Here is a 15,825-nt window from a genome sequence, read left to right on the forward strand (position 1 = left end):
GAGGAGATAGATGATGAAGATAAGGGGCCCCAGGACAGATCCCTGGGGCACACCTGTAGTGACTGGGGAGGGTTTTGAAGTAAAAGATTTGAGAGAGTGGAACCAGCTGAGGGGAGTGTGGGAGAGGCCAATGGAGGAGAGTCTACTGAGGAGGATGGGGTGTGAGATGGTGTCGAAGGCAGCACTCAGATCAAGGAGGATGAGGATGGAGACAGAACCAGAATCAGCTGCAATGAGGAGGTCGTTGGTGATTTTGATTAAGGCGGTCTCTGTGCTGTGACGGGGCGGACCCCAGACTGGAAAGACTTGTATAGTGAATGGAGGGACAGGTGAGAGTGGAGTTGGGTGGCGACAGTTTTTTCAAGGATGTTGGAAATGAAAGGTAAGTTAGAAATGGGGTGGAGGTTATCGTAATTGTTGGGGTCTGAACCGGGTTTCTTTAATATGGGGGTGACAGCGGCAGTTCTGAAAAGTGAAGGGACTATTCCAGATGAAAGTGAGGAGTGGATAATAGCGGATATGAGGAGGAGCAGGATTTGACTAGGGTTGTGGGGAGGGGGTCGAGCTGACATGTGGTGGGCTTTGATTTGTGTATGAGGTCGGAGATTTCAGAGATAGTGGGAAGAAGAAAACTGGAGAAGAGATGACAAGGAGGAGAAGGTTCAGATGGGGAGAGAGGTGGCGAATTGTGATGTAGGTGCTGATGAATGTTATGGATTTTCTGGTTGAAATTGTTTGTGTTTGAGTTCAGTCTGGAGGATCTTAATATTTCTTCTATTTGTTTCTTAAAAATAGAGGTCACTGCGATCACCCTCCCTCTCATTACTGCCTTGCATGTATCCAGAGTATGGGCGCAGAAACCTCAGCGTTGACATTAAACTCCAAGTATTCTTGGATTTCTCTTGCAAACTGTTCTATCCTGTTGTTGTTAAGTATACTAGGGTTTAGTTTCCAGTGTGTAAGCTTCCTTCTATAGGTAAAGACAAGTAGAGTGGGCAGTGATCTGAGAATATGGCAGTCTTTGCTATGGTCTGTTCCCAATATTAACAAATAATCAATTCTCGAATATGATGAGTGTGGGGATGAGTAGAAGGTATCATCCTTGACTAACGGGTTTAGGTGTCTCCAGATATCAATTAATCCTATTCATGATAGTAATGAATTAATTTTCTTTGTCATTTTTGGGGGGCGAGATATTCTTATCCTAGTTGAGTCAAGGTTTGGGTTAAGTGTTGTATTAAAATCCCCTGTGCTTCAGTTGCAGTCCTCTCAATTACTGAAGGGATATACACATTTTATAGGGTAAACACATTTCCATCAACTTTCTCACGGATCATCATGAATCTACCTTCCCTGTCTTTTATAGTAGACATATATTCATGTCACCCTTCCTGAATTTAATATGACTACTCCCCTAGTGTGTTTAGATCTATTCAAGGAAGAGAAGACGTATTTAAACCAGTTTCTCTTGAGGTTTTCATGTTCAGCATCTACCAGGTGGGTTTCTTGCAGAAATGCAATATCTATATTGTCTTTTCACAACTTAAGAAGGATATTGCTCTGCTTGACTGGGCTTCGAAGCCCATTCACATTTAAGGACAATATTTGCATTATCTGGTCCTATCCAGAGTTGTATGATGTTATAACCTCAACAAAGACAGATTTCCCCTGTAAGAAAAAAGATCCTCCCCTGTTTTAAAAGTAGAACATGAGCAAACAATTACACTCATCTGAACAAAAATAAAAGTGAGAACTTCCGGTAACTGAGACACGTTTGTCCCTCTAATGTCCCTGTTGGTGGGTGGAGGGAAAAACCCCTCCTGAATGGTTGGGGCCCTCCTTCTTGGTGTAGTGGCTGATCTGCTGGTGCGCTCCATGTCCACTAGTAAGTCCAACACTACTATTCTGTACAGTCGGTGATCTACAGTAATTTCAAACAAATTGAATTTTAACCATTAGGAGAGAGAGTAAAAAGGAACGGTTCACCTCTCTTATTTTCCAGTTCTGCCCTGTTTCAGTGCTTTCAGCATTGGGATGAACGTCTAAATTCTGCCGCTCGTTGCCACGGGAACGCCTTCAGTATCATCTCCTCTAAGTTAGAGGCAGGATCCTCTCAGCTTGATGCACATCCTCGTACGTCCATGGGCCAGTGGTCCAGTGGATCCCAATCCTCGTGAATGGGGTTTGGAAAAGAATACCTTTTTCTTTTAGCGTTTTTTTAATTCTCCCGTACACTTTGCTTGTTACAACACTTAACAACACTTAAACACTTAAGTGACACTTGTTACAACACTTAACAACAAACCGATTTTCGGTTTGTTGTTAAGATGGATTTTCTTTTTCCAAGCCAACTTCAGAACCATTTCTTTGACATCATACGAGGTGAAGCGCCGGATATGAGCTTTGATCCAGAAGCCGGGACCTGAATTTGTAGGGACATACTGTTGGGGAGAGCCAGCTCCGTGGTTAGCAGGTTTTCCATAAACTTTGTCATCGAGTCGCCCTCTGAGCCCTCCGGTAAACCGTACACCCGGAGGTTTTTTCTTCTGGACCTGCTTTCCAAATCGGTAACTTTCTCTTTGAGCAGACTCAGCAGAGTCTCTTTCATTGTAACATGTTATGGAAAATAACATTTTCCATCTCTTTACATCTTTGATCACATATACATTCCTGTAGCTTCATACTAGGCCATTCACCTTTGACCTACACACTTGGAGCTCTTCCAAGTTATCTCTCTCCCTAGCATATTTACATCCTTAGTCTAAACACCTAGCAAGCTTAGTTATTTTCACACAAAACCTGATTGACAGACCTGTCAGATCGTGAGACCCAAGGTCGTTCTCACCAGCTGCACCAACTCTTAGGGCGCAAACACCTACTGTACACTACACAGATTTCCTCTTGTTTCTCAGAGCCATCATAGACTCAAGACAGTCTGGCTGCAGACCTGCACTGTCAGGACCCTTCGTTGCAGACCTGCCCTGTGAGGTCTCCTGCACTGTCAGGACCAGAAGTTGATTCGAAGCCTTTCAAAATAAAAGCAAGCATACCGGAAGCACGTATTTTTCATTCCCCATGTTTATGTCTTGGGTCTTTATTTTATGTATACAATGTAAATATGTTTATGTGTATCCATGTGTTTAATTAAGGAGATTTAAAAAACTGTTTATCTGGATAAGGTGAAAAAACGCAGGAAAATGTCACAATAAAAACCAAACAAAATATTATATATAAAAAAAAAGAAAATACAAAACGTTATGACCACTTCTAGGGTTATTCTACAGATAATCAGTGCAAAGTGTAAAGATAAAACTGAGGAGGACACTGCAGCTGTATCTTTGTGGGTGGGAGGAGAGGTCTCTTCTGGAGAGGTGGCAGTCATGGCACTCTGGCAAACCTCCAAGTGTCTTGTCATGTCTGGCCTTCTCAATACAGTTTTACTGCACACAGGGCAATGATAGTGTCCCTGATCTCTGCAGTTCAACCCACATCTGCAGATCATTTTATCTAGAATAAAACTATGCAAAAAACCCATCTTAGTTAGGGACCAATGACAAATAAGCAAGTACACACTATAAATACTGTTTATACACACACACACACAAACACACACACACACAATATCAGCAGCATTCTAAAGTTTTCAACTTTTCACTTTCTGCTATTGATTTGGCTCACATAACACATACATTTTGACTTGCAGAGCAGAGAATCTGCAACTTAGTAGCAACTTAGTAAAGTTAGTAGCGTTGGCTCATACTTATGAGTACAAACACACAGACAAATACATTATGCTTACCTTTAAATAAAAAGCCACCTTTCCTATGTGCCTCTAAGTGGCTCTGCAGCTTGGACAATTGTGTTGGTGTCACTTTTAGGAACAGGGGCCAGTGAAATTGCTTGCAGCATGACGCGCAGCGTTCAACTTTGGGCGTAGTGCCGGTACTTAAGATTGAAATATGCATCTGTAAGAGACAAATAATGTCGTAATAAGTAAAACAAAATCATATATAAACTATATGATATAACTCAGTTTTCTTGGTCTTTGAGTAGGAAAATGGCACATTTAAGTGAGCACTATCGATAGTTACTGACACCACTGGTTAGAGCTTTGGCAATCGTTGCTCTCCACAGGTATGTCGCTGGTCTACATCTTCTTTCTTTTTTATGGTGTGTAACTTATGCACATTTTTTATCTGCTGATTTAGGCCTTGTATTTTTGGAGAAAATGTCGGCTTTGCATCCATCAAATGAACATTGTGCTGAGGCACAGAAAAATGTTGAATTCCATTTAGGGCTGTGACTCTTCTTAACATGCTGGTATTTGAATGTGAGTGCGCAGCATGGATTCTTTTCCAAAAATGTGTCCTGCTTCACACTTTCTGTAGTCTGTCTTAGTGCACTGTTGTCATTTTCCTTTAAAACTTTTACTATTAGGGAGAACTACAGTCTTCTTTATATCTGACCTCTTGTGCACTGCCACTGTGACTCTGGCTCATCTTCATCACTCTTTTTTTTTTTTTTTTTTTTTTTTTAAACCTGTCCTGTCCAGTACCCAGGACATGTAATATGGTTGACTGCATGCCTTGTAGTGGCGGACAGATTTGATGTGTGCAGGACGAGTCTGTGATACTCGGAACTGCAGTATTTTTATTCATTTGTTTTATGATTATGTGTTGCGGGCAGCTGGACCGGACAGGGGGACAGGGAGTGGACTGACAAGGGGATGGGGAGTGAGCGGGGAGGAGGAAGGGAGGGGGGGTGAGAGAGAGAGAGAGAGGGAGAAAAAAGAAGAGAGTAAGAGAGCGAGAGGGAGAGAGAGGGAGAGAGAGAGAGCAAGGTGGACAACAGTATAATGCATGGGTTAGTACCATTGAATTGAAATTATATAAAGTAGACAGAACATACCTGATAAGACAGAACATAGACAACTTTAGGATGACATTAGTGTGTTAGTAACAGGTTAATAACATTAAACAGTTGAAATTATTTAGCGTATACAGAACATACTTTCAGATACAGTTTCTATAGTAATTATTAACGACCACATCAAGAGAGTATGTCCGGGCTTACAACAGTTATATCAGTTAAATTTAATTTATCTTAGCGTGTTAGTGTGTGTGTGCGTGTGTGTGTGCGTGTGTGTGTGTGTGTGTGTGTGTGATCGTGCATATCAGTGTATATGTGCAGGGGTTGTCATTAGGTGGGATTGGAATCTGAGTGGGGGACCGTGCCAATGTCCGGCCAGTCCCCAGCGACGAGCCGAGAATCATCCAGGCGCCTAGGGCGCCCAGTACCCATACAGGGCAGGAGAGGCCCACAGTCACCACCCCCAGGATAGCAACGCATCCGCCCCGCAGGGGGCCAGTCGGAGGAGTGCGGGGGGGAAGCCCCCCCCACCCAGGGCCGACCCGAGGGAGCCGGCGGCGACAAGACCACGGACAGAGGCCGAGCCACCGCACACCCAGGCAGGCCGCAGAGGCCCAGGGTCCCCGCACCCAGAGCCCGCCAGCACCCGAGGGCAGGGCCAGCCCACCACCGGGGGGAGCAGAGCCCCCCCCCAGACCACCCACCGGGGAGGCACGGACAGATACCCACCACAGTCACCCCCACCGCCCCCCAGAAGCCGACCGCACGCCCCCCAGCCCAGGGAGGGACAGGCGGAGGCCTACATAGGGCCACCAGCCAAGGGGGCCCCCAGAGACGGAGGAGAGGCGGACTCCCAGGCCGGTCCAGGGCAGATTCCCCAGGTAGAGGCGGGGCCAGTGGTCAGAGGACCCGCCGCAGCCAACCCCGCGGTGCCCCAGAGAGGGGTCCCCCAACATCCAGGAGCGTCTGCGCCCGCCGACGACCCCCACCGGGTAAGCAGACTGCCGCCCACCACAGCACCTTCAGGGAGGTGCGTCATAATGGGCCACAACCATGCCTCCCGGACACCCCCCAGACTGAGCGGAGGGGACCCGATCCCCAGCGACGCCTCCCGGCCACCACTGCTGCCCCCACCCAGACCGCCAGTCCCAACACGGCCGGGGGGTGAGCAGTAACCCGGCGCTCAGGAGCGCTCCCACGACCACCACCCCCCACCCCAGCCCACCGGTGAGTGATTTGGAGGTGTGTGCGTGTGTGTGGTGTGTGATGTTGGTATCTGATGTGCGGTTAAAATGGTGGGGAAAAATGTGGCACGGGCGTCCCACTGCTGGCAGACAGTGGAGCCGTCGACGTGTCTCTCGCCCACCAGGCCCTAATGTCTAACATGCGATAAAATTAGGGGAAGAGTGGCAGATCATCGGGGGGAATGGAGAGCGGCCCCACCATGTGATGGTCCCACCCCCCGACCCCCCATCAGCTCAGCCACACCCCCCCAGTGCCCTAGATGTGAGTGTGTAGATGTATCATCTGCGGGGGGGGGGGGGGGGCGTAGGGGATGGGCAAGAGTGCCCCCCCAAGTAGGGTGCCAGCTTCCTGACTGGCAGGGCCATATCCCACCCCCGGCCAAGAAGGGAGCAACCTGTCCAGGCTAGGGACACGCCATGGCACAACTTGAGCGCCACCAGGGCGGAGGACCAGAGACCCCCACACCCGACCGGAAGGTAGGCCCCCGGTGAGCACACCACCCCCGACGAGGCCGGACCCACACCCAGGCCACCACGGCATTACCAACGGCAGCAATCCCCAGACCCCGGCCCCGCCCACAGCCCAGGGACAGTCCAGACCAGGCCCACGCCCCACCCCATCTCCCACCCCAAGGGTCCCGAAAGCATGTGGCCCCCTGTGTGCCCCCCACCATGCCCCCCCAAGGGTCAGAGGACGCACAAGTCCGCCCCAGAGCGCAGCAGGGGCACAGCAGCATGCACCACCTGCTAGGGGCAAACTCCACCCCCCAGTGCGCAGAGACCAAGAGCCCCTACCTCCACCCGCAGCGCGGCGCCAGCCCACGGCCCATCCCCCCAACCCCCACGGGCCCCCAAGGCCAAGGTGGCAGCCCCCCCACAGATCCACCCCAACCCCCGCAGGGCAGACCCACAGCCACCGAGGGACGGTAGACCCAGGGCCACCAACCCACACAGACCACCAGACAACCCCAGTCTTCATCACTCTTGATATCGCTCTCTCCGTCAGTACTGTCCTCTCCTCTTCTGTGCCTCAATTTTTTAACTTTGACCTTCTTTTCAGGACCTTTGTCCTCTTCTCCTGTATCTGTATCAGACTCACAGGTCTCCGCTGTCCTGTGTTCTGTCCTCATTGTCTTCACCTGTTGGTTCTGTGCAGATATTAGAAAGCTCTTCTTCACTCTTGACTTTATTCTGTTCATCAATATGATAGTTTCCTAAACATAAACACATCCCAAAGTTAATTAATCCTATTTTAAAAATAAAAATATACCTGAAACCTAAATGACAATAACTTTTAAAGGCGACATAGACAGGAAGCTCCAATTAACGCTGCGTTTGTGTGTGTATCTGCGCCATGACCTCGTTTATGAAACCCTAAAGTTTCAGAACAAACAGTTCCGCCACTGCTGAGAAAATAGGGTTTTATTGTTTTCCTGGGCTCTGCGAAGCGGATCAGCACTTCCGTATGTTGATGATGTTATCAGTCACCACTCCTCTCACCACCGTAGCGCCTCCTGGTGCGGGCACTAGTCCCGGCACATCCTGTTGCGTACATTCAACCGCAGAAGAAGAAGAACTACTCTCGTTGGCTGGCCAATCACAACACAGTCCACGTTCTGGGGGTGTGGTTTTGATCTGAAACAGCGCGGCTGACGAGAGCGTCAGTGAGGAGATATTTTGATCGGCTCATTTGCAGCGATTAGGAGGTTTTTAATCATGAAAACAAGTTAATATATGTAAGTAGACCTCAATAACTAACATATATATGTGACCATGAAAACAAGTTAATATATGTAAGTAGACCTCCATAACTAACATATATGTGACCATGAAAACAAGTTAATATATGTAAGTAGACCTCCATAACTAACATATATGTGACCGTGAAGACAAGTTAATATATGTAAGTAGACCTCCATAACTAACATATATGTGACCATGAAGACAAGTTAATATATGTAAGTAGACCTACATAACTCACATATACGTGACCGTGAAAACAAGTTAATATATGTAAGTAGACCTCCATAACTAACATATACGTGACCATGAAAACAAGTTAATATATGTAAGTAGACCTCCATAACTAACATATACGTGACCATAAAAACAAGTTAATATATGTAAGTAGACCTCCATAACTAACATATACGTGACCATGAAAACAAGTTAATATATGTAAGTAGACCTCCATAACTAACATATATGTGTGACCATGAAAACAAGTTAATATATGTAAGTAGACCTCCATAACTAACATATACGTGACCATGAAAACAAGTTAATATATGTAAGTAGACCTCCATAACTAACATATACGTGACCATAAAAACAAGTTAATATATGTAAGTAGACCTCCATAACTAACATATACGTGACCGTGAAAACAAGTTAATATATGTAAGTAGACCTCCATAACTAACATATACGTGACCGTGAAAACAAGTTAATATATGTAAGTAGACCTCCATAACTAACATATACGTGACCATGAAAACAAGTTAATATATGTAAGTAGACCTCCATAACTAACATATACGTGACCATGAAAACAAGTTAATATATGTAAGTAGACCTCCATAACTAACATATACGTGACCATGAAAACAAGTTAATATATGTAAGTAGACCTCCATAACTAACATATACGTGACCATGAAAACAAGTTAATATATGTCAGTAGACCTCCATAACTAACATATACGTGACCATGAAAACAAGTTAATATATGTCAGTAAACCTCCATAACTAACATATACGTGACCGTGAAAACAAGTTAATATATGTAAGTAGACCTCCATAACTAACATATACGTGACCGTGAAAACAAGTTAATATATGTAAGTAGACCTCCATAACTAACATATACGTGACCGTGAAAACAAGTTAATATATGTAAGTAGACCTCCATAACTAACATATACGTGACCATGAAAACAAGTTAATATATGTAAGTAGACCTCCATAACTAACATATACGTGACCATGAAAACAAGTTAATATATGTAAGTAGACCTCCATAACTAACATATACGTGACCATGAAAACAAGTTAATATATGTAAGTAGACCTCCATAACTAACATATACGTGACCATGAAAACAAGTTAATATATGTAAGTAGACCTCCATAACTAACATATACGTGACCATGAAAACAAGTTAATATATGTAAGTAGACCTCCATAACTAACATATACGTGACCATGAAACAAGTTAATATATGTAAGTAGACCTCCATAACTAACATATACGTGACCGTGAAAACAAGTTAATATATGTAAGTAGACCTCCATAACTAACATATACGTGACCATGAAAACAAGTTAATATATGTCAGTAGACCTCCATAACTAACATATACGTGACCATGAAAACAAGTTAATATATGTCAGTAAACCTCCATAACTAACATATACGTGACCATGAAAACAAGTTAATATATGTAAGTAGACCTCCATAACTAACATATACGTGACCGTGAAAACAAGTTAATATATGTAAGTAGACCTCCATAACTAACATATACGTGACCGTGAAAACAAGTTAATATATGTAAGTAGACCTCCATAACTAACATATACGTGACCATGAAAACAAGTTAATATATGTAAGTAGACCTCCATAACTAACATATACGTGACCATGAAAACAAGTTAATATATGTAAGTAGACCTCCATAACTAACATATACGTGACCATGAAAACAAGTTAATATATGTAAGTAGACCTCCATAACTAACATATACGTGACCATGAAAACAAGTTAATATATGTAAGTAGACCTCCATAACTAACATATACGTGACCATGAAAACAAGTTAATATATGTAAGTAGACCTCCATAACTAACATATACGTGACCATGAAAACAAGTTAATATATGTAAGTAGACCTCCATAACTAACATATACGTGACCATGAAACAAGTTAATATATGTAAGTAGACCTCCATAACTAACATATACGTGACCATGAAAACAAGTTAATATATGTAAGTAGACCTCCATAACTAACATATACGTGACCATGAAAACAAGTTAATATATGTAAGTAGACCTCCATAACTAACATATATGTGACCGTGAAAACAAGTTAATATATGTAAGTAGACCTCCATAACTAACATATACGTGACAGTGAAAACAAGTTAATATATGTAAGTAGACCTCCATAACTAACATATACGTGACCGTGAAAACAAGTTAATATATGTAAGTAGACCTCCATAACTAACATATATATGTGACCCTGAAAACAAGTTAATATATGTAAGTAGACCTCCATAACTAACATATATGTGTGATACAAGCATTCTATGTTGCCTTTAATAAAGCCGATTGCTTCTCTCTGAGCCTACAAGCTTAGTTCAGCTGCTCAGCCACGCCCCTTACATGAACGTACTACGTAGTGTTGTCCCGCCCACACTACGCATCACAACAGACATTTGAACGAAAATGTCGGACATTTTTCTTAACCATCTTCGTTACTCGTTACTACAAAATAAAGGTTGAGCTGTTTTTAGTAGTAGTTTTTAGCGGCACCAGCTGTTAGCCACTCAGCTGTTAGCCGCAGATTTCGGCTCCATGTGGACTTAAAACACACCAGCGGCTCGTTGTTAACCGTATCCGACACCGAGGCTCTGGTCTCCGGGTTTCTGTTGTATCGTTATAATATCGCATATCGCCATTCGAACAAAAAATATTGCGATATCAGTTTTGGTCCATATCGCCCAGGCCTAGTTCTGGGTTAGATATAATATATAATATAATATGATTTATTTATTTTTTTACAGTTCTTTACATTACTGTAAACACACAAGTTTAGTCTTTGTTCAAAGTTTTGTGAAAAAACTTAAAGAATCCCTTTAATGTGCTGAAGACAACAATAATCCAGTCACCACTGTTGTAACATGAAACATTAACTTTGTGAACACATGACGACTAAAAACACAGTTTATTTCAATTTTTTTTCCACATTTTTACAGAAACTAAACCTTTTATTTTCGAAATGTACTCATGTATTTTTCATTTCAGTTTCCTGTTTTACTTTGACTAGACCTCAAACTGTGACATTTCATTTCCCTCAAAGAACACGAGGAAGAAGGAGCAGATGGATTTCCATTTATCGCTGCAGTAACTCTCCTGCTGCTGCATGTCGTTCATGACGTCTGTCCTCATCCGTGTCTTCCCTTTCGTCCTCTGGACGTCGCCGCTGCGCTGGACGAGCTTCATGTGAGCCTCGGCCGGTGCCTTCTTACACGTTTGGGCTTTCAGGACTTTCTCTCCCTCGCAGGCGTTCGGCCTCTTCTTCAGTTTGCTCACCAGCTGTTTCCAGTACTGACTGGACTTGACGACGTACACCTGACACAGGTGTGGTTTACCAGCATAATGGCACCAGTACCTGTAAGAGCAGAGGAAACAAGGACACGAAGGAAACAAGGACATGGAGGAGGATGAGCCGGGAGTCAGAAGATGAGGAAACTCTCTACGTTATTTTCCCAAGTGATCAGACAGTTCATTTTGCTTCATGTCTTTATCTCACTGTTTGACTTTTCCAACAGGAAACAGAAGTTTGTAAATCACTCACTGTCCCACACCAAAGTCCAGAGAGAAAACCAGTGATTTTAACGTCACACACACACACACACACACACACTGCTGCCTCCATCACTAAGTTCTAATGTCTGATTTTGTCACTTCAGAGTTTGAAATCCTTCATTTGGATTCAGTGACACAAAGTGACCACACGAGGGCAGCAAACGTCAGTCTCACAGTGAGATAACGATGTGAACATGTGACGTAGATATCGTGGACTTAATCTGACGGAGCTCTTGTGTCTCTTGACTGTCTCTGCTTACCTGTGCTGACCTGGTGTGTCCGTGCTGCAGTTCACCTGCAGGTTCACCACGACGTCTCCTGACGTCTGCCAGACACAGCGATGTCCCTCCGCCGTGGTCAGTCGTCCAGACGCGGGCACTGAGTGGTTCCTCGCTGATGGAGGCGTGGATGCAGGATGGCGAGGTTTGGCCTCAGTGAGGAAGAGGAGGAGGAGGAGGCTGCAGTGAAGGACTTTCATGTTGGCTGGAGACAGACATGACAACATACTGACTCAGCACTTTCTGCCATCATTCATTCTTGACTGAATAAATGTGTGCGTGTTTGTGTGTGTGCGTGCGTGCGTGCGTGTGTGATTTGTTTTTTTACAAACCACACACACTCAAACTAAATCTGATGGTGTTTCATGATAATTCTTTGAAACAAAAAGACACAAAAGCAGAACTTGTTCCTCTGATTCATAGAAGAATCAGCAGCAACAGATTCAGTGTTGTTCAGTGTGTTCTTACCATGTGACGCTCCAGCTCTCTGAGACGCTGTGAAACTGTGGAGCCACAAACGCCTACAAGACCAGGATAAAAGAGGAGGAGGAGGAGGAGGTGTGGACGGGGGAAATGAGGGAGACTGCACAAAGAAGATCCCTCCTCCCACACTCACCCCTCCTGACAAAACCCTGAGAGAGAGAGTGTGCAGGTTTTACTAATGATGTGGGGACCTAAACCTGTTTACAGTCACATTATGGGGACTTGTCTTCCTTGTGGGGACAAAAAGCAAAGTCACCATAACGTAAATGACTACATTTTAAGGTGAAGATATGTTTTAAGGTTAGGATTAAGATTAGGATTAAGTCTCCAGGAAATGAATGTAAGTCAATGCAATGTCCTCCCAGGACCTGAAGTGGGAACCCAACATTGACCCCATGATCATGAGGGCCCAGCAGAGGTTGTACTTCCTGGGTCAGGAGCTGCTGATCCAGTTCTACACGGCAGCGGTTTGGTTTGGGTCAGACACCAAACCGGACAGGAACAGACCATCAGGACTGTGGAGTTCCACAAGGCTCAGTGCTTGGGCCTATACTTTTTACCTTATATATGCTTCCTCTAGGGAACATTATTAGGAAGCACAACATACACTTTCATTGTTATGCAGATGACACACAGCTATATTTATCAATGAGGCCGGATGAAATAAATCAGGTTGTTCAACTCCAGGAATGTCTCAGAGACATTAAGTCCTGGATGACCTGTAACTTTCTACTTTTAAACTTTTATACTCGGCCCTAAACACCTCAGAGAAAAACTTTCTGACCACATTGTCACTTTAGATGACATCACCATGGCTTCCAGTTCCACTGTGAGGAACCTTGGAGTTACTTTTGACCAGGAAATGTCATTTGATTCACACATAAAACTCATTTCCAGAACAGCCTTCTTCCACCTGCAGAACATTATGAAAATTAGAAACATTCTGTCTTTACAGGATGCTGAAAAACTAATTCATGCTTTTGTTACATCTAGATTAGATTACTGTAACTCCTTATTATCAGGATGTTCCAACAAGTCTGTTAGAACCCTTCAGTTCATTCAAAATGCTGCAGCACGAGTTCTGACAGGAACTAGAAAGAGAGACCATATAACTCCAGTGTTAGCTTCTCTACACTGGCTCCACCCACAGTTTAGAATTCAATTTAAAATCCTTCTCCTCACGTACAAAGAACTTAATGGTCACGCCCCTTCATACCTGAAAGACCTAGTCTTACCTTATCACCCTAACAGACCACTTAGGTCACAAAATACAGGTTTACTTGTGGTTCCCAGAGTCTGTAAGAGTAGAATGGGAGGCGGAGCCTTTAGTTACCAGGCTCCTCCTCTCGTGTGGAACCAGCTTCCAATGACAGTTCGGGAGGCGGAGCCTCTCTCTGTATTTAAAGTTAGACTTAAAACTTTCCTTTTTGATAAAGCTTATAGTTAGAGCTGGTTCAGGGAAACCTGGACCAGCTCTTAGTTCTGCTGCTATAGACCTAGACTGCTGGGGGATTTTCCTGTGGTGCACGCACATTCACTCTCTCACACTCAGGGTATGAATATGACTTTTTATATGTCATTAACTTTGTCTCTTTCTCTCCCTAGTTTGTGTCCTTCCTTCCTTCCTTCCTTCTCTCTCTCCCTCTGTATTCTCATCTTGCAGGTTGCAGGATCCAGATCCAGTTTTCGAGGCTATCCATATCATACATATCATCACCATTATTATTGTGCTATAATTAAAAGTCGATATCATTGACTGTATAAACTTGTAACTTGATACAGTTGTTGTGTATCTGCTCCTGGTCTCTCTCTCTCTTCTGTCTCTACCTCATCTCCCTCTTGTCCTTTCTCTCCCCCCTTTCTGTCCCCCACCTCTCCTCTGTCCCCCATTTTCCTTTCACCCCAACCGGTCGAGGCAGATGCTGCACATCTCTGAGTCTGGTTCTGTCAGAGATTTCTTCTTCTGTTAAGAGGGAGTTTTTTCTCTCCACTGATGCCTAGTGTTTGCTCAATGTGTGAACTGTTGTGTTTCTCTGCTCTCCTTGATGTTGTCTATGTACAGACCTGAGATCATGTATGTTATGATTTGGCGCTATACAAATAACATTGAATTGAATGCACTTTTCTATGTTGATAAGAGCATTAAAATGAGAAGAAATAATGAGGCTCAGTGGTTAAGACTGGTATTCTGTGTACGAAAAGCCATCATGGTCGCAAAGGTCACAAGTTCGAATCCACCCCTTGCTGATTGTACTCAATTCCATTGTAAGTCGCTTTGGATAAGAGTGTCTGCTAAATGACATGTAGTGTCACTGAGGTGTTACACAAAATGTAACCTACAGTTGTGTTGTTATTATTATGAGTTCAGGTATTTTATTCTCATTTTGCTGAGAGTTTTCAGTGTTTCAACTTCACTGTTGACTGAAGATGAGAGGAGCACACACACACACACACACACACACACACAGACACACACACACACACACACACAGAGTTCATTTTAGTCTCTTGCTCTTTATTGGATGTTGGTTCTGATGTCATAAAAAGCTGCAGCTCATAAACAATGAGAAGAAGAAGAATTCATGTTATTTATAAAGCACTTTACCTACAGAAGCAGGTTAAAAAGCACACACAAAAACAGACGTTAAAAGTTACTGATCATAAATCAATAGCAGCCCTATTTTTGAATGTATTAATGAATTTACTGCATTTAGAGAGAAATTTCATTTTATTTCATTTTGAAACTCATCAAAATGAAATAAACTACAACAAGAAAACACCAAAGCCGTTTTACACTGTAAGAAGTCTTTCAGTGGTATTGTCCATTTTACTTTATTTTTTAATAGTATATTGATTCCAATAAATCAATTTATTTTTCTGTTTTAGTTTTTTGAGTTATTTATAAGTAACTCACTTTTTTTTTTTTTAGAACTCTTTATTAGTAACTCACTTTTTTTATGTGATAAAATTAATTTTATCGGACTTCAACATAAATTGATTTATCAAAACTCAGTTTAAACGTTTGTATCAGACGTAAAACCTCATGACCCACCCACCTGCAGCAACGGAGGAACAAGCCCGGGCATGCAGGCTTCACTGGCCAATGTTCCAAGATTTGAAGACACGTTTTTTCCGCGGAGCCTAAGGAAAACACTTTACCGAACTCATATAAGTAACAATTTATATTGTTAAAAGTCAGATTTTGCCAGAATTGAAAATTTTGCAATTTGCAAAAGCATGGCTCTGTTTCCTAACGTTATATCCTGTCGCCAGCCGCCATTTCGAATGTTCTCTTAACTCGAATAGCTCATTAACTTCAACCAAACACTGTTTATACCTGTGCAGTTTATAA

At 43.4% G+C, this 15,825-nt stretch overlaps 1 protein-coding gene and 1 pseudogene across 1 annotated transcript; one reads left to right on the forward strand and one right to left on the reverse strand.

Annotated features, from left to right (window-relative positions):
- Positions 1-11,053: 11,053 nt before the first annotated feature.
- fgfbp3 (fibroblast growth factor binding protein 3) lies at positions 11,054-12,512 on the reverse strand. The gene is made up of 3 exons (XM_058651990.1): positions 12,459-12,512; positions 11,973-12,195; positions 11,054-11,515 (listed from the first exon to the last, which is right to left on the reverse strand). The coding sequence occupies exons 2-3, from the start codon at positions 12,188-12,190 to the stop codon at positions 11,167-11,169; spliced, it is 567 nt and encodes a 188-aa protein (XP_058507973.1). The 5' UTR covers positions 12,191-12,195; positions 12,459-12,512; the 3' UTR covers positions 11,054-11,166.
- Positions 12,513-12,826: 314 nt separating this feature from the next.
- On the forward strand, positions 12,827-14,535 carry LOC131474302 (uncharacterized; annotated as a pseudogene).
- The last annotated feature ends 1,290 nt before the right edge of the window (positions 14,536-15,825 follow it).

The sequence above is a fragment of the Solea solea genome, chromosome 15, assembly GCF_958295425.1.
Source record: "Solea solea chromosome 15, fSolSol10.1, whole genome shotgun sequence".
Taxonomy (NCBI): domain Eukaryota; kingdom Metazoa; phylum Chordata; class Actinopteri; order Pleuronectiformes; family Soleidae; genus Solea; species Solea solea.